This window comes from Mus pahari, chromosome 3, assembly GCF_900095145.1.
Source record: "Mus pahari chromosome 3, PAHARI_EIJ_v1.1, whole genome shotgun sequence".
Classification (NCBI taxonomy): domain Eukaryota; kingdom Metazoa; phylum Chordata; class Mammalia; order Rodentia; family Muridae; genus Mus; species Mus pahari.
The window spans coordinates 140,411,699-140,439,544 of NC_034592.1; the positions used below are offsets into that span (position 1 = coordinate 140,411,699).

The window sequence follows — 27,846 nt, forward strand, 5'->3', positions numbered from 1 at the left end:
TTTTTTTTTTTTTTTTTTTAATATAACAATGTAAAAGTCCAGTCATGGCAGGCAGTTTTTTGATAGTAATGAAGAAAGCATTTACCATACTCTTTGGACTTGTGCACATAAATTCCACTTTCAGGAAAGTTGTGAAAAACTGTATGCAAAAAAATTGGGCAGAAGCTTGTCTTTTTGTTTGTTTGTTTTTCTTCAAGGCAGGGTTTCACTGTGTAGCTCTGGCTGTCTTGGAACTCTATAGACCAAGCTGGCTTTGAATTCACAAGAGATCCAAGTGTCTCTGTCTCCTGAGTGCTGGGGCTAAAGGTGTGGACCATGGGCCTTGGAAGAAGCTTTTAAATAAAGAAACGGCATTAAGGATTAGGGAGATGGCTTAGTGGGTAAAGTCCTTACTGTGAAGCATGAGAACCTGAGTTTGACTCTTGCACCCATGTAAAGCTGCATACAGTAGCAGCAACTGTACATAATCTTAGTGAACCTACAGCAAGTTGGGAGGTAGAGATAGCAGAATCCCTGGAAACTCTGGGACCAGCTAGCCTGGTCCACATACACTGGTACACAACTAATAGATTTGGCTGCAAACCACAAAAAGACTCCCACCTCAATCAAGGTGTTAAACAAAGATTGTCCTTTGACTTCCACATGGACACTGTGGCACCTGACACCCAAATTCACACACACATACACATGAACATGTACATACTACACATACACCATATACAAAGATTAAAAATTGCATTTATAAATAATTTGTTTTAGAATACAGCAAGTCTGTGGTTACAGAAGATTAACCATTCATGCTGTTCAAAAGACACCTAAATTTCAGTTTCTAATAAAAGACTATACAGCTAAAGCACATTCACAGGCAGACTACCCAGCTCTGTGCCAAGGAACACCCCAGTTGGGTATGGGGGGTCCCTGGAATGAGGGTCCTCGAAGCTAGCTGGGTAAGGATTCGGCGGTGACAAACAGAAACAAACACAGAGGCAGTTTGAATCTGAGTGTCTGGAGGTATAAGGTCTAGGGGATGTGCTAGGTGATGACGGTCTTCTTGCTAGGAGAGTCCCTAAGTGGCACAGGAGATCACATAAGAGCCAGAGAGTGCACATGTACACTTGTTTGGTATTCTCCTTATCATAAAGCTATTTCAATCAAGGGAGCTCCACTTTAACACCCTTAATTGTTAATAATCCCAGTTGCTTCCCCAAAGCCATACCTCTAAATGCCAAAGTGCACATTCGCTCAGTGCCCCACGACTGAAACTTTTGTGGAATACAAGTTTGTTATTTAACCTCATAAAAAAGAGAAAAATAATTCACCGGCAAATTCTAGCCAACATTTAGAGATGAACAAATACAAATTCTGCACAATATAGAAGGAGAAGATGAAGAAACACCTTCCATTTCTTTAAAGTCAGTAGGATGCCGATACCCAAACCAAAGACAGCACAAAACAGTACCAAAGCTAAACACTAAAGTCAGGGTCAGGCTTGGTGGCACAAAATTTTAATCCCAGCACTGAAAAGTTGACTTCTGACCTCAACATGGCCATGCACACATGCACATGTACACACATATACCCATGCACATACAAAGTAAACAAACATAAACAAAAAACACTTTAAGATGCTTAAGGGGGGAGGGTTGCTGAAGAAATGGCTCAGTGGGTAGAGGTGCTTACCACCAGGCCAGACAACCTGAGTTCCATCCCCAGGATCCACATGGTGGGAGGGGAGAACCAACTTCTGCAAGTTGTCTTCTGATATTCATAGGAGTGCTAGGCATACAGTATAAACTCACACAAATAATATAAAGAGCAACAACAAAAACCCAAAGACTAATTTTCTTCATGTCTACAGACACCCAAGTCCTAAACTAAGTAACAGGGCATACACTTTAGCAGTACATAAAAAGTTACAGATTGGCACTGGAGAGATGGCTCAGTGGTCAAGATCACTGTCTTGCTCTTCCAGAGAGCCTGAGTTCAATTCCAAGCAACCACATGGTGGCTCACAACCATCTGTAATGAGATATGATGCCTTCTTCTGGTGTGTCTGAAGATAGCTACAGTGTACTCATTTATATAAGAATAAATAAAAATCTTTTTAAAAAAGTTACAGATTACAACAAAGTGAAGTTACTTCAGAGATTCAAGGCTGGCTCCATATTTGAAAACCAGCCACTAGGATGTTGAAAGGATCAAGAGGCTAAGTTGCATGATCACATCACCTCCATCTTCCAGACCTTTAAACTGTGACATGTCCTGAGCCTCAGCCTCTCTCTGCACCTTTTCTCTTATGACTCCTACAAGTTCTGTAGCCCAGAACTTGCTCTAGAGCTCTAGACTGATAAATCCAATTGCCTATGTACCTGTATAGATGGCCTCCTGTACCTGTGAGCCCCAAACCACCAATTCAACCAAGCACAGACCATAATTATTTGGTTAAAAGAAACAAAAACAAAAAAAACCCTAAGATTGTACTGAACATGTAGTCTGTTTCTTAGTGTTACTTATTTCTTAAAAAGTAGTTACAATGTTTACACATCATTTATCTATGTAGTATATTATACTATATATAACCTAGACATAATGTGGCACCTGTGTGTGTGGTGGGTGCATGTGGCCTAGAACCAATTCCCTAGACACTAAGCGGTGACTGGTGACTGTTTCTAGATAAGCCTTTTCTTTTCTTTTCTTTTCTTTTTTTTAAAGATTTATTTATTTATTATATGTAAGTACACTGTAGCTGTCTTCAGACACTCCAGAAGAGGGCATCAGATTTTGTTACGGATGGTTGTGAGCCACCATGTGGTTGCTGGGATTTGAACTCAGGACCTCCAGAAGAGCAGTCGGGTGCTCTTACCCACTGAGCCATCTCATCAGCCCTAGATAAGCATTTTCAATCAAACATGTCCACCCTGCTGTTTTCATTGCTCAAACCCGTCTGTCTGTCTGTCTGTCTGTCTGTCTGTCTATCCTCAGTATAAACAGAAACTCCATTCTCCCAGTTGCTTAGGTCAGTATTCCTGGGGCCAACCCTTGTGTTCTTTCCTATCTAAAGCCCGTCTACCAGTGAATCCTGTAAAGTACCTCCACACTCTGCCCTTTTCCTGCTTCCTGCACAATCCTGGCCTGCATCACTCTTTTACCTGGGTTATTACAACAGCTGACAACCTGGCCTTCCTGTCTTTCTTGTACTATGCTTGTCTCCCACATAACAGCCTTGCTTATGTAAGCAAAGCCTGTGTGCAAATGTCACAACAGAACAGCGTAATAAGAATCAGCGCTCGGTCCTCACTTGCTACTGCCTATTCAGAGAGCACTAAACCCTTACTCTTGCCTATCCATACCCACGTGACATGGTCCCTCCACACTCTTCTGGCTTTATGTCTAACTACCTTCTGGTTTTCATCACTCTGGTATACCATCTTTTCAAGTCCTCAAAACTGCAAACAAGGGTGTGAAGTTGGTTTTCCCATTACCTGGAAAGACAGCTAATGGCTTGTTCTCTAACTCCTTGCAAGCAACCAAATGTTACTTCATCCTCTCCGAAGGGCATATATAACATGTGACCAACTTACATTTTCTCAAGCCCATGCATTCTCTACCCTCTTGGCTTCCTGGATTTTTATGCAAATCATTTTTTGGGTTCATTTTATACTTGCATGTCCATTTTTCCCTTCTCTAGCAGGCAAGCTCCCAAGGACAGGGACAGCCTGTCTGTTTTCCCAGAACAGTGCTTCAAACCCAGATGCTCAGAAGTTATTCACTGAATGAAGGAACCTTTGGCTAATACAGGAAGAATTTGGGGTCAGGTGACTTGACTGAGACAGACCTTGACTGAATTCTAGTTTTGCCATTTCTTGGCTCTGCCCAAGCAGCTCTGGACAGGTAACTCACTCACATCTCATGTGTTCTCATTATCAAATGGTGATAGCAATCCCCATGCCAGAGCACTGTTGTTAAGGACTGACATTTGAAATAGTAACATGCTGGATAGACTTAGTATAAAGGGTACTCAGAACATGAGCTACTCAGTACTCAGCAACTATTTAGATGAGGTCTCAAAAGCTCTAGCTTTTTTTTTTTTTTTTAAAGGTGGGGTCTTAAAAACTGGTCTGGAATTTACTACACAGACCAAGCTGGCCTGGAACTCTCAGACACCCACCTGCCTCTGCCTCCCTATATCATTATAAGGTGTTGACCTGTGCGTTAATTCACTCAATCAGCTATGAACTCAGCTTTGATTCCAGATGCTGGGGCACACTAGGATACACTCTCTTCCTTCAGATCTTAGCTCTGTGAGCTTGACACGTATGTGATCACCCCACCTCTGCAACCTGTTTCCTCAACTGTTAAACCGTGAGAAGATAACACCTACCTCATAGCTTTGAAAAGTGTCTAGCGCACCGAAACTTCTCACTACACTAGCTATGATCATGATGCACTCCAGGTGAAGAAGGGTCAAAGCATGTATATTAGGGACAGAGAAGTTAAGAAAACCAGGCATCGACTATAGGAATGTCTTTTATGCTGGGAGGGGGCTCACATCTAATAAGTTCAACAATGTCAGGAAGTTGTAGGTATGTGTGTGTGTGGGGGGGGGGCGGTGCACGCACAGAGGACGTCAGGTGTCCTGCTCAACCACTCTCCAGCTTATTCTTTTGAGACGGAGTCTTTCTTTCACTGAACCTGGAGTTAAGCAGGCATCTAGCAAGCTCCGGCGAGCGAGCTTCCTGTCTCAGCCCCAGAGCACTGGAGTTACAGACCTGGCCCACCAACTTGGGCTTTTTAAATGATGGGGACTCAGAGCCTTATTCTTGCATAGCAAGCACTTGGAGCCATCACACCCCCCTCCAAAAAAAAGGTGGTGATGGTGGCGGGGGGGGGGAGGGGGCGGTCTCAGTAGAGGTCAGTAGACGGTGCAATTCCACCAGGTGAGAATAGGGGCATCACCTCGGAAGACAGAACAGGAACCAAGGTGGGGAGCCCTGCTAAGAGTTCGGGTCTTTAAAGGAACTAGAGGAGCGCGGGGTAGGGGGAGCTGGCACGGAGGGAGGCGTGGCCTAGGCCGGCCACCTGATCGACGCGGCACTCTTCCCACACCCAGCTCCCGCGCTTCCTGCCTCAGTGTGCCCTAAGGATTCTCTTCTGGACGCTCCTAAGCGGCTGGGCTCCCTCACACTCCCGCCACTCTTACCTCGTCTTCCAGTATTTTCCCTCACTCTCCCGCCTCCTGCACCCTAGGCGGAAATGACGAAGAAGTAGTGCGCCGCGCCGCGCCAGAAAGGTTCTCCTGAAGCGGGAAAAAGGGTTCCGGCGAGGCTCACTGCGCCGGCGCGCGGGCGCGAGCGGTTAAAGCGCATTTTCGGTGTTCGAAGACCTGGGTTTGTTCCCTCGGCCTGGCCGGCTCGAAGTCCCCCTCAGCAGGGACCAAGGATACCGCCGCCTCCTAAGGATTGTTTTCCTCCGGCTCCGAAGCCTCTCGGCGCCCGGCTGTGGCCCTTGCCCTTTGACCCCCGTGGCGGCGGGGTGAGAGGTCGGGTGGCCATCTTGTGGCGGCGGCGCGGGCGGCTGTTACTGCGGAGACCTGTCCCCTCCCCCCACCTGGTACCCCGAGCTGTCTGTCAGTCGGCGGAGAGCCCTGCAGCCTGTCAGCGGAGGCCTGGGCCGTGTGCGGTCGCTTTCCCCGTCTCATCGGGCGGCCCGGGCTGCTCCCCACCCCCGCCACCATGTCCTCCTTCTCAGAGTCGGCGCTGGAAAAGAAGCTCTCCGAGCTGAGCAACTCTCAGCAGAGCGTGCAGACCCTCTCCCTGTGGCTCATCCACCACCGCAAGCACGCAGGACCCATCGTCTCCGTGTGGCACCGCGAGCTCCGCAAAGGTGATCACCCGCACCCCGGCTCTCCCATGGCTGCGTTCCCTCATCCACTCTCCCGCAGCCCTGTGACTCCTTAAGCCTTGCTTTGCAGGCCTGGGGCTCTGATGGAGGCTCTGAGGTTGGAAACGGTGTTATTTTATGACTTGCAGAGGGAAACTGAGGCCCGGTAAGGTATGGGAGATTCGTCTGAAGTTCCAGGGACGCAAATGCCCTGACTTGAAGTTACTCAGCTCCTTCCCTCCTCAGGCTTCCCACACACACCTTACGACGGTTGTTTTTGTTTTAAATCGTGGCTGTGTTTGGAGCTGGGAGCCCCGTGTTGGGCATTTGGAATAAGATCCAGCCGTCTCTGGTCAGACTGCCCACATTGAGACCTGGTGCAAACGTGTTCTAGCTAAGTGATCCTGGGAACGTTTCTTCATATCCCTGTGCCGGTGTATTCTAATCTGTAAAAGGGATACAAACTGTACTTCCAAAGCCTTGACTCTGTGTTAGTTACTATCCATAGACTTGAGAACAGGCTGGTAAATTGGGTAGCCTTCTGCACTTGCCACTAAATTCAGACTCTCACGATATTCCCTGAGAGCTCCACCTGTTTCTTGCCAGGCCCTGTGCTGGATGCAAGTTGTTTCTGGCCACTGTCTGGAAGTTAAGCCCGTCTTTGTCACTGATCCCAACAGTTTAACCTCTATGTCCTTTATTCCTTATATAGAAAATGGAGAGGATGGTAGTTTATGTTACTGTGGCTTTATCATGTGCTGCTATCTTTATGCAGGTTGCTTTTGTTTTTGCATTAGGACAGAACCTTACTACTTAGCTTTTACTGGTCTGGAACAGTAGGGATATGTAGACCAGGCTGGCCTCGAACTCAGATCCATCTGCTTCTTTCTGCCTCCCAAATGCTGGGATTAGGGACTTGTGCCACCATACCAGATAGTTTGTTCTTTCTTTCTTTCTTTCTTTCTTTCTTTTTAATTCTTGGGGTCTTTTGAAGTAGGAATTTTACAGATGGGGAAATCACAGGGCTCAGCAAAGCCGATTCTGGTAAGAAGCCAGGCTAATCCAGTAAGCATTTTAGTGTGCTGCGGGCACAGTGCAGGCTTTCGGTAGAAGTTGTGAGTTAAGACTGGTGAACACCCACTGTTCTGCTTGGTCTTTGCCTTCAGGTTGCTACATCCTGGTGTGGAGCAGCGGGCAGGTACAGTGCTAGCTCACACTGTGCTGGCTTCCTACGCAGAAGACTGAAGAGTCGAAGCTTAGCTGTTGTAGACGAGGAAACTGAAGTGGAGAGTGCGATAGTCAAAGTCTTCGAACTGATGAGGCTACATGGCAGGCACCAGACTCCAGGGTTTTTCAGGAGACTGGACTCTAGACTTCTTGCAGAGCCTCACAGTTATGATTTGCTATTCTGACATAGAATTCCCTTCAGCCCTCTGGGGCAATTAGGTAGAGCCTATCTACAGCATCTGTGGAGACAGGGGAAAACTGTGACCTTTGCTGAATTCCCTTTGGCAGAGTCTGTTGATCATCTTGAAATCATCAGCCCATCTCAGACTTATGAAGCCTTCCTTCTCAATTCCTCACCTACCTACCTACCTACCTTCCGTCCTTCCTTCCTTCCTTTTCTCTCTCTCTCTCTCTCTCTCTCTCTCTCTCTCTCTCTCTCTCTTCTTTCTTTCGAGTTCTAGAAAGATAGCCATTTAGAGAAGTCTTTTGTTATTGAAGCTCCTTTATCGATAATCTTATCTGATGGGCATTACATAGCAAGTAGGCTGGCATTTTTATCCCCATTTCATAGACGATACAGCAAGACCAGTGGCTTGTCCAGCAGTCTAAACTGGGACATGGGCCCAGGGAGGACTGCTACCAAGACTTAATGCTTTTTCAGGTACCTAGTGCCTAAGTGATCTTCAGTCCATTATATCCTCTGCTCTCCCATCCTACCACTTGCCTTTACTTCATTTTAGTTCCATCTCTTTCTCTAGGTCTGTTTTGTCAGGACTCTCTAATGCACTTAGAATTGTGTTTATCACATAGTTAACAATTAGTTTAGTAGTTTAGTTGTACTTCTGATAATGTTTTCATGTTTGAGTAAAGAGAAGACCCTAAATGGGATTGGTTTAACTATCTGTGGCAATTTCAGAGCTGTGTCTCTGTTTTCCACAAGCAGCACATAGGTTATTTCTCCACTGGTGAACTGAGCCAATTTAAACCAGATTAGATTATATTAAAAGCTGGTTCATTGGGAAGCTGCTCTAGGGCAATTTGGTTTTGGACCTGGGACAAGGAACTGAGGTGCATATTTTACATATCAAAACAATCAAAACAGACCTCCAGGTTCTCCCAGCATCCCACAGTCCCTGCCTGGCATACCCTGGCCCAACCCTGAACTTACCAGGCCAGCCTCTGTGCTGCCCTTCTCCTAAAGGCTTGTGCCTATTAATCCAGACATTTTAGTCTCTCCTCTTTCTCTGCTTGAGCACCCTTTCTCCACCCTACCCCCAACCCCAATCCCATAGTGACTTCCCTGGCCTTCCTTAGGGCCAGTGAATTTTTCCTGTGGGGAACAGCTTCCCAATAAACCAGCCTTCAATATATTCTAATCTGGCTTAAATTGGCTCATTTCAATTTAAATAACAGAAATAACCTAACAACAGTCATTATCTACATGTGGCTATTGGACATTTAAAATGGTGACAAAGGGATAAATATAATCGATTCAGTTCCTTGGTTTTATTAGCTCTTTATTAGTTAAGTGTTAACTGGCCACTGTGGTTGATGGCTCCCAGATTGAATCTAGCAGAACTAGAGTTCTTCCCCAAGCATTGAGATGTGTATTCATCTCCTATCCTGCTACATTAAAATACAAAAGGGTTTTTTGGTTTTGGTTTTTGTTTTTGTTTTTGTTTTTTTTTTTTTGGTTTTTCGAGACAGGGTTTCTCTGTATAGTCCTGGCTGTCCTGGAACTCACTTTGTAGACCAGGCTGGCCTGGAGCTCAGAAATCCACCTGCCTCTGCCTCCCAAACAAAAGGGTTTTGTACTCTGACACTGAAACTGACTAGCCCCTTGCAATTGAAATAGCCATCAGTGCCCTGGCTGTCCTGGGACTTGCTTTGTTGACCATACTGGCTTCAAACTCCCAGAGGCCCACCTGTCTTTGCCTCCCAAATGCTAGGATTAAAGGTGTGTGTGGCTAAGATGAATTATTTTTAATGTTTGTTACTGTGGCCACAATGTAGGTAAATAGTTTCTTTTTTCATAATACTTTGTAGTCTTTCTCTACACATCAACATTTTTGATTAGCCAGTCTTTTAAACTTCATTCAGCAAGGAGGTGTCATATTGTCACCCAGAGTTGGAGTAGTGGGAAGTGTGCACTGTGTGCCGGCTGTGTCACAGTGCCTCTACACACAGGGTACTTGTATTTCTCTTTAAGGTGCCCAATGTGATTTAGGCCAGAAAAAGGCATTGGATCCCTTGGAACTGTAGTCAGCAGGTAATTGTGAACTGCCACATGGGTTCCGGGAACTAAATTTTGGTCTTCTGGAAAAGCAGCCAGTTTGCTCTTTTTCTGAGATAGGGTCTCACTGTGTAGCTCTGGCTGGCTGGGAACTGACAGATCTGCCTTCCTCTGCCTCCCAAGTGCTGTGATCAAAGGCATATGTCAAGCCTAGCTGTAGGAGTGAGTTATTGTTGTTGTTGTTTTAATCAAAATAATAGTTTGTTGTTATTTCTTAAAAAATTCTGGCTGGGCAGTGGTGTCGCATGCCTTTAATCCCACTCGGGAGGCAGAGGCAGGCAGATTTCTGAGTTCGAGGCCAACCTGGTTTACAGAGTGAGTGAGTTCCAGGACAGCGAGGGCTACACAGAGAAACCCTGTCTTGAAAAACAAAAACAAAACAACAACAACAACAACAAAATCTGACAGGAAAAGCTGTAGTAACCCTGATCTGAGTGACCACAGTGCACATGCTGAGTTTTGGGTTATGTAATTAGGTACCTATGAGAACTGAGACCTTTAATATGTTTAAGTAGAGTGCTATATTGCTCTTTTCTATTTTCACGCTTCATTTTATTTTGCTTAATTCATATGACATTTTAATTGCATCATTTTTAAAATTAGTTCCTTTATTTTTTTTGAGATTATAATATAATCATGGTTTCCCCTTCTCCCTTCAAACCTTCCCATATACCCCTTCTTGCTCTCTTTCAAATTCATTCCCTCTTTTTTTTTATTAATCATTATTATATAACTATATATATACTGTGTGTGTGTATATATATATATATAGTATAACCTGAGGAGTCTCTATAATGGTACTGGTGTGTGTGTGTGTGTGTGTGTATATATATATATAGTATAACCTGAAGAGTGTCTATAATGGTACTGGTGTGTGTATGTTTTCAGGGCTGACCAGGCTGGCCATTTGGTATTTGATAAACATTTGGTGTGCTCTTCCCTGGGGAGACTGTTTCTCCCACTCTCAGCATTTCTTAGTTGCCTGTTCTTTGTATAGGGTGGAGGACTTTCCTCTGTCCATGTAAGCATATCTATTTTGTTCTTATTTAGCTTGTCATGTTGGTGAGACTATGAGTGTAGCTTCCACTCTTTCTCATGCCCCCTGAGCCTTGGGTGCAAGGATTGTTTTGTAGATGTATTCATTGAGACTGGATTCCACAACTACATTTTGATTGTGTAATGGTCTCTATCTATTGCAAAGAAAAGTTTTTTTGGACGAACATGAGGACTACACTTATCAGGCCCTGGAGAAAGATGCACACCTATAAGAGTGTTTTACTACTGAATCAGCTCTCCAGTCTTTTGCTGTAATGCTGTATTTGTAACAGTAAGACACTGTATCGACTGTTGATACTTTTTGATCTTTTTTTTTTTCTTTTTTCTGAGACAGTTTCAATATGTTGCTCTGACTGCCTTGGAACTTGCTAGCACTGTGTAGACCAGGCTGGCCTCAAACTCCTAGAGATCTATCTACTGCTACCTTCCCAGTGCTGGGATCAAAGACATGAACCACTATGCCTGGCTTTGTTTTGCTTTTGAATAATCATTAAGATAAGTATAGGTTTCTCATAATCTTCTCAGTTATTTATCTAAATTAGGTTATTACTAGCTGGCTAATGAATATAGTTCAATATCTCCCTGTCTAAATGTTCAGCCAGTCATATTGAGACTCTGTCTCCAAACAAAAAACAAAACACTTTAATGTGCTTTTAAAACCCTATTTTTAATTATTTTGTAGCTTTAAAATATCAAGTCTTCTGCTTGCTGTGCTTTTTAAAAGTTTTTTTTTTCTTTTTTTGAGAGCAGTTGAGCATAGACTAGGTACACAGTTGTGTAAAAATCGGCATAAATACTGCTAGAGTTTTCAATATAGCTCTGAAGAAAACTTAAGTGTTTTGAAACATTTTATTATATTCATATTTATTTCTTTTAAAAGAAAACTGAGACCAAAAGTGGTAGTGATATAACTTTAGGGTTGAGAACTTATGTGCATAGAAGCCAGAAAATTCAGTAACGTTCCCCCAAGCAACTGTAATTCAGGTGTATTACATGAAGCTTTTATGGTTTAATATATGATACCATATAGAGTAATAGAATATGTGTAACAAAGAATTATGGGTTTTGCAGGAGCTATAATTTTGCATATTCTGATTTGAGATATGTATAAATTTTCAACAATAATACAGCATTTTTTCATGTTTGTGTTTGAGATAAACATTTATTGGTATATCTAGAGAATCTTCTGGACTGCAAAGTCAGTGTCACTGGCTGACTATGGATGGCTGTTGGCATCTCAAAAAAAGATTCTCAGTTGAGAGCATCAGTTGAAAGATTATCCTTCAAAGTTGAATCCTAACTCCCATGTTCACTCTAGAATGTTTGGTAATGAAGATTGTATTTGAAGTAGACTTCCTCATAGTACAGTAAATGAACACTTTGGTTTAGCATTAAGATTGACAGCTTCTCTTTAAGACTTTTTTTGAACTATCTTTATTTATTTTATTTTTTATTTTTTTAAAAGATTTATTTATTATATGTGAGTACACTACTGTAGCTGTCTTCAGACACACCAGAAGAGGGCATCAGATCTCATTACAGGTGGTTGTGAGCCACCATGTGGTTGCTGGGATTTGAACTCAGGACCTTTGGAAGAACAGTCAGTGCTCTTAACCGCTGAGCCATCTCACCAGCCCGAACTATCTTTATTTTTGATGCCAAGTAATTACCCCATTTAAAGTAACACAGAAATGAAGCTAATGTTTTTCTTTTTTTTTTTTCTTCCAAAATTGTATTCCCAGATGTGCAAGTTAGACTTCAAAGGGTTCCTTTATTTTATTCCATTGTTTTATTCAGATAACTACCTAACTCTCTGAGGTACACTCGCATTAGTATTCTTTTTGTGTGCAGGGAGAGGGGGGAAGGGGAGAGAGAGACAGACAGACAGACACTGCATTTGCTTGCTGTGTGCAGGAACATATGTGTGTGGAGCCCAGAAGTTGATGTTTAGTCACTATCCACCTTATATACCAGGGTAGGACCTCCCATGTAAACCCAGAGCTCACCAATTTAGGTGAGCTAGTTGTGAGCTTGCTTCAGAGAACCCACCTCCACCTTATATTTTACTTGAGTACTAGGGACCCAAATTTCAGTCTTCATGTTTGTATGACAAGTACCTATCTGCTAAGCTGTTTTCTCATGTCTCATGTTCTTTAGTAATAGCCTAACAATCACTAATTAGAATTTTTTGCTATAAGTTAAATTGTCCTTTCTTCTTTTTTTCCCCTAGCCAAATCAAATAGAAAGCTTACTTTTCTATACTTAGCAAATGATGTCATCCAAAACAGTAAAAGGAAAGGACCTGAGTTCACGAGAGAATTTGAATCTGTGCTTGTGGATGCTTTCTCTCATGTTGCCAGGTATGTTTTCTATTGGGGGCTTTTATATTTTCCACCTTTTTGTTCTGTTGTTTTTGTGATATCCTTTGCAAATGGACAATGTTGTGCTTTACAGAGTGCTGTGAAGACCAAATTATGCTTTTATGTTTTTCTGTGCCCTTAACTATCATCTCAGACATGTAAACACTTTGAAACACTAAAGAGATTCATTCTGGTACCAGAAACACGTTTTTCTCCTCTGAATTCACCCACTGGGTTTCTTTCTCAAGTACATCTTCCATGGCTGAGTTGTCTCATTAGTTTATGATCAAAACCCAGAGCTAGTACTGCAGAGGATCGGTTCACTCTCCTTTTCAGTGTCTTCAATAGCATAAGCTGGTTACTGAGACTTTTTAGTTTCCCCCTCTTTCTAGTCTGCTAAAAATAGTAAGTCATTGCTGTCACTACAAAAATAGTCATATACTGTGTAGGAAAGCAGATGTGTGAGCCGCATCGTTGTGAGTCTGCAACTTGGACTGCAGAGTGCTGCACCGTGGAGCAGGGAGTGAAGCTCACACCTGCTAAACTTCCACAGCACTCAGGCTTGTTTGTAGGTGTGAGATAGGTTCCCAGGAGGAAAATTTAGTTTTTTGTTTGTTTTTGGTTTTTGTTTTGACAGACTTTTATGTTCGTAAGTATGCACAAAAATACATAGATCTTTGCAAAAGAAACCATGAAGAGTGGAAATGAGACTAGTGTATTAAACAGAAATGTTTTGGAGTCTAAGAAGGTATTATGTGGGAATCGAAGTGAGTATTCTTTGGAGGATTTGAACTGTTTAAAGGAATAAAATTAGTAGTCCAAAATGTTAAAAAACCGCATTGAGCTTTCTGAAGCTGGAGGGTTTGCTTGTACCTGTGGTGCTGGCTTCTGATGAACATGGTCACTGAAGCGGCAGGATGTATTAGGAACTTGAAGAAAATGACTGATTCTTCAAACAGCTGGTAAGCTGAGAGTAGCATCTGAAATTGGAGTCTGGGGTTGGCTGTTTGATAAGGCTTAGCTGGGTACCTTAGTGGGACACTGTTCTGTCTCATGTGCCGTGAGAGTAGCCTTGAGTGTGTAAGGTAAGTTTCTGAGCCCACGTTTCCTATCTAGTTAAAAGGCAGGGAGCTTTTAGAGTCCAGCTCCATGTTTTACTCATCCATTTTCATGTCCTGTACTCCAGGCAGGGAAGGGCTGCCTTTTCCTAGCTCTTGGGCCAGGCACCTTGTAGTGCTTGCATACAAGGAGTACACTCACATAGTCTCTCACAGGGTGTTCCAAGATGTAGCAGCACTGCATCTGTCCTGGTGCTGAATGGGGGTGAGTAAATATTCTTTGAGTCAGTTAGGATAATTGTGACTAACTGGGGAAAAGATCTGGTTTAAGGCTACTATCCCTGCCCTATAGGGATAATAAACTAACACTTTTATAAATCTTCACTGTTCTAAGTTAGAAAAAGGTAAGTGAAAGGGCTACAAGGTGGATACCAAGAGTCAGAGGGCTTACCTAGCATGTGGGCACGTCTTAGAACTGAACAGAAGCCAGGCATAGTAACACACTTCCGGAGTTCCAGCACTCAGAGGACAGCCCGGGCTATGTAGTGAAACCTTGTCACAAAGAAAACAAAGAGATATAAACAGGAGACATTGGGAAAGCATCTGGACACATTCTACCTGGTGTTTCCCAGCTCCTGTCAGTATCCCAGGCTGTTTAAGGTCCAGTTTGAACCATGTTTCAAGGCTTCTTTCCTTTACCCTATCATTAGAACAGAAAGTACAATAGCTACTTTAATACTGTTGTACCTCATCAACCAAAAGTAACTTAGTAAGTGTTCTTGGTGTGCTTTTGCTGTGACCAGATGGTGAACAAAGTTAGCTGACCCCAAGTAATTAGCAATATTTTTATGATGCTTCTCCACTTTCATCCCCAAGCCAAAAAAAAAAAAAAAAAAAAAAATCTTTGAATTCAGAGAAAGCACAATGTTCATAGGGTAGATTTGATTTGAGTAGTGGTTTAAATGACTAGACTATGAACATATTATACTTACACATACTTTGTTTTCTTTAAAGTTTGGAGGTAGTTACATATTCATTATTCAACATGTGTTTGTTTTATGCCACACACTAATCCAGAGCTTGGGGAACAGCAAGGAGGTAGACAGATAAGAACAGTGAAGTGAACAAGACACTTTGAGATGACATGGACACAGTTAAGTAGAACGGTGTTCTAGGGTAGGCTCTTCTCCAGACATCTCGGGTAAGAAGGTGACATTTGAGAACCTAAGGTAGAAATAATCGTGACATCTTAAGAGGAGCAGGATGAGATGGATATGGTAAACAAAGTGAGATGTGGCCCCAGATAAGATCAGAGAGAAGAAGGGAGTGGTTCCATATTCCCTGGGAGTCTATTCTGATAGGGTGTCAGTCAAGAACTGTAAGCCAGTGAATGAAAACATTTCCATAGACATTATAAAAAGCCCAGGTAAAATTAGAGAAAACAAAACAAAACATAAAACAAAACCTAACCATATAACTAGGATCTTTCCCCCTCTTAATCTATTTGTTAATTGTGCTGCCAGGGACAGTTCATGAAAAGTTTAACCATTTGTAAAATCATGAGTAATCACCTTTGGTAAAATTGTACCTGAATGAAAAGTTCACTCCATTAGCAGATATCTCTTTTTAGTCAACTATTCTAATGTATGATAAGGTGATAATTATATATCTTTTTATTATATTGTAGAAAAAGTTTTTATTTTTGTTTATTTTGTTTGTTTGTTTGTGGGTTTGGAGACAGGGTTTCTTTGTGTAGCTGACATTTGCAGTGAGAAGGCTCTCTCCATTTATTCAGTGCTTATTTTGTAGTTGGAGTCTTCACCCTTGTAAAATGTACATGATTTCTTGAAAAGGGAGCTGGTTTTGAGGCAAGAAAAACATTTTTGTTGTGAGTTAATGGCTGGTCTGAACTGAGGCCTGGGGGATTTGACGGAGGAAGTGATTTTTGTTTTGTTTTGGCCATATTAAGTTTGAGACGGCTGGTTAGGTGTTCCAAGTGGTAATTGTGGATGGACACGTGGTTAAACTATTATCAAGTTCACAGAAACTTAGTTTTTGTTATTTTATGTGTATGGGCATTATGTCTACATGTGTGCTTACTATGACCATATGTGTGCCTAGTACCTACAGAGGCCACACAGGGCATCAGATTTCCTGGAACTGGAGTTGCAGGCAGTTGTGAGATGCCCTGTGGATTCCAGGAATCAAATCTGGGTCCTCTGAAACAGCAGCAGGTGCTGCTGGTTGCTGAGCCACTTCTCCAGGACCCCTCTCCCCCTAATTTCTTTTCTTTCTTTTTTTTTTTTTTAAATAAACTCTAACATTTGTCATTTATGTGTATACACACTCACGTATATGTACATGTGCTACAGCAAACACACAGAGTTCCAGAAGTCAGGTCACTCCTTCCACCATGTGGGTCCCAGGGATTTAACTCAGGTTGTCAGGCTTGTTGGCCTTAATTCCTGACTCTAGACTTAATTTCTTGAGAGGTAAATCAGGAGTTATTGCCAAATACATGATAATTCCTTGTTGTTTGTGGGTCTTCATACTTCTCCCAGGTGGGTAATTTCCTAGGAGGAGTCATCGTTGTTAGGATTTATTGCACCCAGGGATCCAGAACAGTCAGCAAAGGGGAAGCTGCATGGGCGATTGTGACAGGAGGTGGGAAGAGACTCAGCACCCAGAGCCTTCTTAGGATGTGTGGAGGGTACTTCTGCCACTGTTCCTGCAGAGTAAGTAGGCATTCACTTAGAGCCATGTTGTTCACACAGGTGAGGCACCCAGATCATTTGGGGGTACAGCAGTGTCCTGATCCCCACTCCCACCCTCACCCCAATCTCCAGGTTCACTCCTGTCTTAGCTTTCTGTCACTGTGGAAGAAGGCCAGAGAGAAACAAAGGATTAAGGATCTATCTGGGCTCATGGTTGCAAAGGTTTCAGTTCATGCTGCCAGCTCCTCCTCTTCTGGGCTTCAGGGAGGCAGAGCATCACAGCAGGGAGTGTGTGATCGAGCCTCTTGATGGCTTAATAACAAATATTTTTAACATACTTTTCATTTAGACAGCACTTATAGACACATTATTATTTGTTTGTTTTGTTTTGGAGACAAGTTTTCATGCTGCCCAAGCTAGCCTTCAAAGAATTTGTGTGGTCAGGAATGGCTTTGAATGGATTCTGCAGCCTTCTCCCTCGAGTCCTGAGATTACAGACGTGCACCACCTTGCCCAGTTTATGCAGTGCTGGGGATCAAACTCAGGGCTTCGTACGTGCGAGGCAAGCACATTGCCAAACGATATACATTCCCAGCCTCAAGAATCTCAGGGAACCTGAAAAGGTAGTGCCCCTTCTTCTGTCAGCTGCTTTCCTGCTCTAGCCACATCTGATTTTAGGTACCACAATGACGTCTACTTCACCACAGTGCCTTACTTCAAAGTCAGCCAGTTTAATTTATGACTTGAATTACTTTGATGCAGAAGAGTTGGAAGTCAAGTATATTTATATAAAATTTTTAAAAATTTATTTCAAAAAAGATTACATCAGTCAATATGGTGTCTGTGAGGGAAAAACCAAGCCCCTTCTTAGGACGTTGCCTTCAGATGTGAAGAGTAAACAGGTCTTCTGTGCAGCAGGTGAGAGATGGGCTGTGTGAAACCAGGTGAAGGCAGAGCACGAAGGGCCAGTCTTTAGGACTGGGGAGGTGCTGCTGGAGAGGAGGGAAGGACAGACCTGAGGCCACCTGAGGCATAGCTGACTTAGGGTCTAAGCCTGATGGCCAGAGTGGGTAGGTAGGTGAGGTCAGAAAGCCTCAAGGGCTTTGTAAGGACTTTGTTCTGAGAAGAGTGGAAAGAAACAAGAGATGCCTTCCCACGGCAGCTAGAATTACATTATTCAAACTGGTGAGTAGGCTGTAGGAGTGCAAGGCTGGAAGCCGGGAGAGCAGTAATGAGGCTATCAGAGAAGCCAGTGGAGGGCTGCCCCTTGGGCTGGATTGTTGGCAGAGGACAGGGTGAGAGTAACTCATTTCTGCATACACTGTGAAGAGTCAGAGTGTCTTAGCATAAACTGTAGAGTGCTTGCTAATAGCTGAGCTCTTTAAGATGTAGCAGAAGGGTTTCCCCATTTCCCGGAGGACTTACCTCTGAGTTGAAAAAAAAATTAACTTATACATTTCCTGACTGAGTACTTTGATCTTATTTTAGTGGACTTGCTACTAGTAATTTATAATTAGGACACTTGGCCAGGCCAGGCTGCGTGTTAGCATAAGCTTCACTGTCAGTGCAGAGAGAGGGTGGGTAGAGTTCCTGTCTGTTGAATTTGGTATTCTTGATGTTGTTAGTAAAGATATTTGACTTCAACCCTAAGATGTGGAGGTCGTTTCCCCTCCCCTTTTTGGCATAGTTTTATATATCTGAGCCTGGCCTCAAACTCACTGAAGCTGAGGATACATGACCTTGAATTTCTGATAACCTTCACTTCCCCAGTGCTGGGTTACAGTGTTGGGGATTGAACCCAGAGCTAGGCAAGCATTTTGCCAACTGAGCTACAGCTCAGGTCTCTCTTTTTTGAAAGTTATGTTTTATTTGGGAAGAGGCATGGCCTACTTATAGGGGTCATTGAAAAACTTGCAGGAATTGGTTTTCTTTTTTTACTGTGTGGTCCAGGTGTGGAAATGAGGTTGTCAGGCTTGGAGGCAAGCTTGTTTATTTGCTGAGCCATCTTGTGAGTCTCAGGGTGTCCCTTCTTAAGGTGCTCAGTGTTAAGATGTTGGCTTTTATGCAGTCTCACTAAACAGACAGCGCCTGGGAGCATGCAGGTAGCAGGGGCCTCTCTTCAGAAAGTCTTGTCCTGCTTGTCTGCTGCTGTCTCAGGTATTATGTACCAGAAAAAGATTGCCTGACTTTTTCTTTCAGATAAATATTACAAAGGACTGCATTATTTCCAGAGCTTTCCAAGATTATCCATTAGATACATGAGTGTTAACACAGAACTCAGACTAAATCCAGTGTTAAAGTTGTTATAAAGTTATTATGGTTGAGACACTTGGCACATATTGTACACACATTGTAAACACATATTTGTGCATGTAGAGGTGTGGAATGTTAATATAGTGAATTTAAACACATGTGCTTTTAAAATCTTAAAGGTTTGGCTAATTTTAATGTCCAGTATATGTCTAGGATTGTATTTAAATTGATGTCTTCTAAAAAGCTAAATTGTCTAAATCAATATGGTCAGTTTTGTTTGTTTTGTTTTCTGTCTGTTAAAACCAGTCATACAGGCTTTTCCCCTATTTCTTCTACCTTGCAAAGGGGAAGAAGATTCCTAGAGCCGTTGGATGCCTCTTCCTGGCTCAGCATGGGAGGAGTGTAGTTTCTCTCTCAAGACTGAGCATCAGAGTAACATAGAGTGTGCCACATTTCTGTTTGAAGTGTGTAAATCATTTTGGCTGCTGTCGTTGTTTTAAAGTAAATCTGTCCTAATTAAAAACAAAAATGTAAGCTTATATATATATTTTTTCATCTTTTCTGGACAGAGAGGCAGATGAAGGCTGTAAAAAACCTTTAGAAAGATTGCTGAACATCTGGCAAGAACGAAGTGTGTATGGCGGCGAGTTCATACAGCAGCTGAAGCTGTCTATGGAGGACTCCAAGAGCCCTCCCCCCAAAGGTAGAACATCACCACATGTTTTCAGCTCTTGGTCTTTGCTACTCCCAGTCCCACGTGAAAAGCTGCAGTGGGGGCTACTGTGGCTGCTGTGATCCACCAGCCGCTTTATGACTTCAGAGGGATGCTCCTGAGCGATGGTGAGAACTTACGCAGTGGTGCAAGCGGGCAAGCCTGGTTCTTTTGCTCACGATGCCATGCTCACACTCCCTCACTTTCTGTGTGTTCTTCATGGCCCTTCTTGCTCTTTCAGGGACGGTCCTTGTGCAGGGAAAGGAACAACCAAGCTCTTTAGAATTGTGGTTGACTAAAGAGTATCTCATCCTGGCCCTGACATGGACCTCAGCAGGGCCTTGGAGAGGTCTCTTGCCCTTTTGGAACTCAGCTTTATTAATAATAAATCTGGGTTTATATAGTTTGATGACTATCAGATTATTGTCTATATTGATTTTCATCTTTACTGAGCCCAGGGTATCTTTGTGAAGTATGTATGTGAATTCTAAAGTTCTTAAGAGTCCGTGTTATTTATATCTTTAAAGAGTAAGTTCGGACATTTGGTTTTTCAGTCTCTGGTTAGCCATGGATCACCCCTAGCTGGCATGACATGCTTCACCCTGTCCTGACTTTGTTCATATGTACTGCTGAGGAGCAAGTCTGAGTACCGAGGACTAACCATCTGGAGGTGCCTTTCTGACTTAAACTAGCCCACTTTGAGATTCTTCTTCCAGCCCATCTCCTAGTGATGCTTCTGAGTTTCTGAGTGTCCCTTGCAGATGCTTTGCTGGTCCTTTTTCTCTGCACGTGTGCAGGTCTTCACCTTTCACTGGTGGCAATACGTTCTTAAAGAATGCCACTCTGGCTCCCTAGCCTTCCTTGCTGTGGGCCATGTAGCCTCCTGTTGTCGGGTACTGTGTACACTCCTGCTGCCTGACCTCCCAGTGCTAGCACAGGTGGCAGTCACCTGCCTCAACCCTTTGTTTGTACTCTTCACAGTCTTTTCCAGGTCTAAAATTACATAGCCTTCACAGTAAACTGGAAGAGGCTTTCTAAGAAAGTGCTTTTGAGGCTTCTGGCCATTGTTGTTTTACCTAAAGCTGCTAAAAAATGTTCCTGAAAAGCAAGCTCTTTCCTGCTTTGGGTTCTACTAGTGACAGCATTGTGGCCTTTGGCAATTTCACTCTACAGTTTTGAAAAAATATCTAGCATTTTTGCCTGTACCCTATACTTCATTCAGTAGTGCTTGGGGCAAGCAAGGAATCTCTTGCTTTAAAGGAAGCTTGAAACCTGCGTTGGAATGTCTGGTCAGGCATTACTACACATGTAAGGCTGTGCTAGTTGCTTTGGAAAGCACAGAGAGTAAACAACACTTGTACTCCCCGGGGAGCCATCACAGATGTGGCAGTGTTGGAAGTGGCTCCTTTGGGGTTTGGATCTTGCTTGCAGGCTAGTGGTGACATGTGCTGGTGTCATTTGTCTAAAGAGTGTTTTTCTTCCCCTTCATCTTTTAAAGTCAGATACTCAACAGGCTCCTTGGGTATTCTGGTCTTGGCAGCTCATTCTTGTCTTCTCAGGACCTGAATGATCAAAATCGTTTGTACGATTCTTTCAAATAGCCATGACTTTCCAAAAGGAAGTCATTTTCGAATCTGAATCGCTCTTTTATATTGATAAATGATATGTATACATGAACTGGAGTTACAGTCAGTTGTGAGCTGCAATGCAGTTGATAGGTACAGAGTCTGGGTCCTCTGCAAGAGCAGCCAGTGCTCTTTCCACTTTACATCTTGCTCACTGCCCCTCCTGGTCTCAGTGGGAACAGCCAGTTCTCTTAACCACTAAGCTTCAGTTCTACAACACTGAATATTTTATTTTGCTCTTATGTTCATACTCTGGTGAACTCTTTCACATAGCACTGCTCTGCTATCATGGCTAAGTGTGTGCGGGTTATACCACATGCCACATTAAGTAGCTACTGTGCACACAGCTTTGTGAGGTTCATATGTAGACAATATGCTAATGGGTTTTCCACTTAACCATATATCAGTCTTTGCTTTTCAAAACTATAAAAATGACCGTGTGAATGGAAACTATGCAAAAAGAACTTAATCCATGTAGAAAAACTCATAGGTGCTTTGCTATGCACAGTGGTACATTCCTGAAGTTCTAGGACTCGGGAGACAGAAGCAGGAGGATTGCTAGTTTGAGACCAGACTGAGCTAGCTTGAGCTGCAGGGCAGTCTCTCTCTCAGTAAACCAGTATCTAGGATGAAGCTGAGTAATAGGGTCAGCCTGGAAGGGTAAGGCCCTAAATTCCATTCTTAGCACTAGAGAAAAACAGAAAATAAACATTGAAATAAAGTAACTTTCACTGTAGCAAAATATATGGAGAGTAGAGCTGTCTTACCTTCAGTGTTTTAAAATTCTAAGAGTTCATTTTTATTTTTAATATTTTTTGAAGGCTGGGGCTTTCACAAAGAGTGCCACGTGTGTCAGCCAAGTGTTCTGCCAGTGAGCTAACATCCCCCTTTGACTTTATTTACTTTTTACTTAATTTTGAGGCCAGGTCTTACTGTGTGGTCCTGATTGGCCTCAAATTCTCAATTGTCTCAAACTTCTGTCCAGCTAAGATTTCAAGTTTTTGTCACTAGATACACTCTGAAAGTTGCTATGGTGTCAAGTGTTTTTGTAGGGTCACTTCCACCACCATCCTCGCTTCCCTTTTGCTGCTGAGTCAGCATCACCGGCCTAGGCCCCTCTTCTGTCTGCCTCTCAAGCACTTGCTCCTCAGCTCCTTTTAGTGAGTGACCTTCAGATTCAGTTCCACCATGGCTTCCATTGCAGCTTCTTTGTTATGCTTTCATTGTTATGGCCAGTTCTCTATTTATTGTATGAAATGTCAGATGGTTTCTGTCACTGAGAAATGGGATGGCACAGCTGATGTGCCTGTCACTGACAGACATGGCAGACAAGGAGGGACTGGTTCTTGATTTGTGATTTGGGAACTGAAATATTAGAAAACTCACGTTATCCCAGGACTCAGAGTTATATCCTAGGCAGCGGGACCTGCAGTGTGCTGCTGAGGACTGGTCTCACTGGCCTGAGAGCTGTCCTCTGCGGTAGCATTGTGTGAAACAAGGACAGCCTCCATTGTAAATGTGCTTGCCACTTTCTCCTTCTCTCCAACAAGCAAAACCATAAGAAAAAAAAAGCAGTTCATGCTATTGCCTGGCCTTCCTGTCACAACTTAGCTGATGAATGTGCAAGATGGAAAACGGGAGCTGCATCCTTGGTTCCAGAAGAGACTTAGTGCACATGTGCACATCCTCCCTGGGGAGTTACTCTGTACATGCAGCAAGTTCCAAGGCAGGTGCCTGGTACCCCCTTTTTGACAGATAATTGTACTTGCGTACAGTGGAAAGAGTATTGGTGAGGTTGTCATGCCAGAGAGTTGTTTAACCTCCCTGGGTCTTTTTCCTCTTGTAATGTAATGCTCTGTCAAAGTTGTTGGAAAGATGAAGGTAAAGAAACCATTGCAATGCCCTGCACATACTTGGTGTCCAATATTTCTGTTAAATGCAGATTTATCATTTAGATTTATTTCCCTCAGTTGTTTTTCTTGTTTTGTGTTGCCCAATGTGATGCAATAGAAATGATTTTAGAATTAACACATCTATCATAATCATGTAAAAGCATAGGGGACAGATAATAAAGAATGCAACTTCCCAGCCTCAAAAGTAGTTAATTCTAGACTGGAATTGTAAATAATTTCTTCCAGTAGTACAATCATATTTCTCAGTAATAGGTGTTTTAAATTTTATAGTAAAATTTGGTTTATTCTGGTTTTAAAGAAAGAGTTTAAAGGGTACTTGTACTTGAAGTCTTTGACAGTATAGTTGATGAATCTTTCCCTTCTATTTATTTTCTATAATGATCCTTGGAAAACATTAAGCTGTTTCGTGTGTAGTGTGTTCTCTGCCGCCTCGTACATATTGCTTTACTTCATTGTATTGCCTCATGCGTCTTACCATTCTACTGTTTACTTCTTTTGAAGGGAAGAAGGTTCTAATTATGATAATTGGGACATACTACTTTCAGTAGCATTTCCTTGGACTCAAAGAGTCAATCTGAGTTGACAGTCTGGGAACTTTTTGACTCTTCAGTAACAAGGAGCTACACCAATTTAAAATAACTGGCAAGACAGCATGAAGCCATTTCTGCAAATGAACACCCTCTTTCCCCTCAGTTTTTGCCTGTGGTTATTGTACAGAGCACTGGATGCTTATGTAGGTAGGACATGCAGCTCATGCTTGTCCCTTTATTGTCCCTAGCAGCAGAAGAGAAGAAGTCTCTAAAACGAACTTTTCAGCAGATACAAGAGGAGGAAGATGATGACTACCCTGGAAGCTACTCTCCCCAAGATCCTTCTGCAGGCCCTCTCTTGGTATGTGACCCCAGACACAAAGTGACTCCAGGTGACCTTTAACTGAAGATCATGACCACAAGGTGGTGCTGTTACCAGTAGTGTGGCTTGTCAAAGGGCAGCAGATGTGTAGCACACTCAGAGATTCCCAGACATCTGACTTCGCCCTGCCTTTTACACCTCGACTTTACAATGGGTTAATGTTTATAAAATGTTTGGACTTGACTTCGTCTTTTAGAAGTTAAAAGTCTCTAAAAGTAGATTTAAGGATATAATAAAGATGTTCTAAGGCACTTTGCTGTGCCTGTTGCTAAGAGCATTCTTTTTTTTTTTTTTTTTTAAAGATTTATTTACCTATTTTATGATATGAGTATATCATTGCTTTCTTTAGACACAGCAGAAGAGGGCATTATTTCCCATTACAGATGGCCATGAGCCACCATGTAGTTGCTGGGAATTGAACTCAGGACCTCTGGAAGAGCAGAGCCATCTCTCCAGCCCGCTAATAGCATTCTTGTTTATAAGCAAATAACTTACTATTATCTGAGGACAGTCTTGTAGTCACTGATAGTAAATTTACTGCACTCTCTTTATTATTACTTTAATGCAACAGGGAGTTTGCCTTTAAGGATACAGTTGCCTCATATAGTTCCTTATGAGACAAGCTTGATTTGGTTCATCTGTTTATTGTCAAAGAAAAAGAGCCACAGCCGGGCGGTAATGGCGCACGCCTTTAATCCCAGCACTTGGGAGGCAGAGGCAGGTGGATTTCTGAGTTTGAGGCCAGCCTGGTCTACAAAGTGAGTTCCAGGATAGCCAGGACTACACAGAGAAACCCTGTCTCGAAAAACCAAAAAAAGAAAAGAAAAGAAAAAAGAAAAAGAGCCACAAAACAAACAGATTAAGTAGCATTAATGTAACTTGCCAAGCATCTTAATTTGAATTAAGATCTGTCATAATTCAGAGTTATTGTGCTTTTTGTTTGTTTGTTTTATTTTTAATGTTTTGAGATAGAGTCTCACTGTGTAATGCCAGCTGACTTTAAACTTGAGATCTTCCTGCTATGGCCAGATTACAGCTGTACACTTGTACTAGGGAGTCTGAGGCTGGAGGATCATGAGTTTAAGATCAGCTTGGCTATACAGTGAGACTTCCTGCCTCAGCTTCCCATAGTTGGGATGACAGGTGTGTGCCATCACACTTGGCTGTCTGAGACTGCCTTGTGTTAATCTTAACTGTATTCTACATGTTCGTTCGTGGTCTGGACATAGGATAGGTAAATAGGTCACATGAGTACATGCATGTGCACATGTGCACTGTGTAGTGTTACAACGATGGATGAGACAGGATTAAGTAATAGAAATGTTAGGTCAGATCTTTGCATCTAAAACCTTTAAAGAGGAAGAGCGTGACTGATCAACTTTCAGGGCAATCTGATTATTGCCTACAGAGTCAGCTGTCCTTAGGTCATTGTGCCCTGCCACCTGTCAGCACCCTGTGCTTTCTCCTGGTTTGGTAAAGCCCTTTTGATAGACACAGGATATGCTTTTCTTGTTTTTAACTCTTAATGAGTTAATTTATTTGACATTTTAATATTGGCAGGGATTTTTATTTTGTAAACCAAACTCTAGGAAGAATTTAATCAGCAAGCACAGCTGTTCAGCATCTGGCATTTGTGCCTTTTTCCTATATTATAGACCTTTATACTGTAAATAGTGCTTCATTTGAAATTAAGCAGCATGAACTAGAATCTGTATTCTTAAGTTGCCAAAAAATATGCTTATTTGTTTGTTTGTTTATTTATTCATTCATTTATTTATTTATTTATTTATTTATTTATGGCTTTTTCGAGACAGGGTTTCTCTGTGTAGCCCTGGCTGTCCTGGAACTCACTCTGTAGACCAGGCTGGCCTCAAACTCAGAAATTGACCTGCCTCTGTCTCCCAAGTACTGGGATTAAAGGCATGCGCCACCATGCCCGGCTCTCTAATTTTTTTTTTTTAAACAGAATTCTGTAGAGGTTTATTTATGTGTTTGTAGATTTAAAATAATTTTATGTCATTTAGAATCCATATCATTTCCATCCACAAAGTTCTGGAACTAACACAGTTGTTTGTGTAACTTTTGGCTTGTTTTTAATGCTAAGAATGATATTTTTATCATTTGCCTCTAGCTGTTTTTCTTTAACCCCTTTATGTCTTATTGGATAATAGTATTTGTCTTTGCCTTTTATAGACTGAGGAGTTAATCAAAGCTTTGCAGGATCTGGAAAATGCAGCATCAGGGGATGCTACCGTTCGACAGAAGATTGCTTCCCTGCCCCAGGAAGTGCAAGATGTGTCGCTGCTAGAAAAAATTACAGGTGAGAAGGTAGTTTAGGTAAAAGATAAGAAAGAAGGAGCTATCTGGAGTCATGCTTACATGTGTAGGTAGAGAATTTCTGTGTAATGTTGGGTACTCTGTAGTCTTGGTGTGTGAAGCCATTTACAGGCTAAACAAGAAAGCTCTCAGAGGGGCTGGGCAGGGAGCTCCACATTAAGAGTAGTTCCTGCTCCATTTCACACACCCGCATTGGGCAGCTAACAATACCTTTAACTGCAGCTCAGGGCATCTGAGGTATTCTTTTGGTCTCCATGGACACTCACTCACACACATTCGGCATACTTATGTATACTCATACTTGTAAATAAAAATAATACAAATAAATCTTGATCTTGAGACTGGAGAGATGGCTAAGTGGTTAAGAGCTCTTACTGCCCTTTCATAGGACCTGGGTTTGGTTCCCAGCACCCAAATGGTGGTGGCTCAGCCGCTTCTAACATCAGTTCCAGGGGGCTGATGCTATTTTCTGACCTTTTTCAACACCAGACACAGTTGATGTACTTACATATATGCAGACAGACACTCATACAAATAACAAACAAAAATCTTAAATAAATAGATAAAAATAAACCACAACAAAAAGAAACTTGAAACAAACTGAGTAGTGATGTGACTACTTAGGGCAGAAATGCTGGGGTGCCACAGCCCGTCACTCTCGGAACGCAATCATTTGGCACTCAGTGCAAATTGTGTATATGTGGAGCAGTGGAGGCCAGGACAGGCTAGACTGTGAACTGCTAACAGAAATATATGGTACATGGCTGTGTTGTTTAGTGTATTGCACACTGATAAGCCTGAAGGTAATTCGGTGTCAAAGAGTTGTAGGTGTGTCATTGAGTTCATCACAGTCACTCCCAGTTAAACAGGAGTTGAAGAAGGGAGTGAAGTGTGAACTAACCTTTTAAAGAGCATGCTCTGAGCTCTACGTATGCCTCATGAGTCTTTGAAGAATTATATTCTCATGTGTAGGAAGGGGTTGAGACTCTGTAAAGTTAGATATTTGGTCAAGGTCACACGGTCTTCTCACTGCAAAAGCCTAATCCTTGCATCCCATTCTCTCCAAAAGTCATTTCCCCTTCCATCTCTCTTTTTTAAAGTTGGACATCTTATTTATTTACATTTCAAATGTTATCCCCTTTCTCAGTTTCTCCTCTGCAACTGCCCCCCTATCCCATTCCCTCTTACCCTGCTTCTGTGAGGGCGCTCTCCCACTTACCACCTACTCCTGCCTCACTGCCCTAGCATTCCTCTGCACTGGGGCATCAAGCCTTCACAGGACCAAGGGCCTCCCCTCCCATTGATGCCAGATAAGGCCCCTTCAGCTCCTTCAGTCCTTCCCTTAATTCCTCCATTGGGGTCCCTGTGCTCAGTCCGATGGTTGGCTGCGAGCATCCACATCTGTATTGGTCAAGATCTGGCAGAGCCTCTCAGGAGACGGCTTTTTTTTTTTTTTTTTTTTTTTTTTTTTTTTCAAGACAGGGTTTCTGTGTATAGCCCTGGCTG

General features: G+C 42.6%; 2 protein-coding genes across 5 annotated transcripts in view; one reads left to right on the forward strand and one right to left on the reverse strand.

The window, feature by feature from the left end:
- Nucleotides 1–5,438, reverse strand: part of Tti1 (TELO2 interacting protein 1) — a 48,667-nt gene extending 43,229 nt beyond the window's left edge. For 2 of the 3 annotated variants that reach the window (XM_029536742.1, XM_029536741.1), the window contains exon 1: nt 5,201–5,438. The gene's annotated coding sequence lies outside the window, so the exon portion shown is untranslated. The remainder of the gene's footprint in view (nt 1–5,200) is intronic. The other variant, XM_029536740.1, reaches the window with a different exon arrangement.
- Rprd1b (regulation of nuclear pre-mRNA domain containing 1B) overlaps nt 5,326–27,846 on the forward strand; it is a 47,865-nt gene continuing 25,344 nt past the window's right edge. The window contains exons 1-5 of one of the 2 annotated variants that reach the window (XM_021192031.1): nt 5,326–5,883; nt 12,687–12,816; nt 19,411–19,544; nt 23,870–23,982; nt 26,197–26,323. In XM_021192031.1, the coding sequence (XP_021047690.1) occupies nt 5,733–5,883; nt 12,687–12,816; nt 19,411–19,544; nt 23,870–23,982; nt 26,197–26,323 (655 nt within the window). In that variant the 5' untranslated portion in view covers nt 5,326–5,732. The remainder of the gene's footprint in view (nt 5,884–12,686; nt 12,817–19,410; nt 19,545–23,869; nt 23,983–26,196; nt 26,324–27,846) is intronic. The other variant, XM_021192033.1, reaches the window with a different exon arrangement.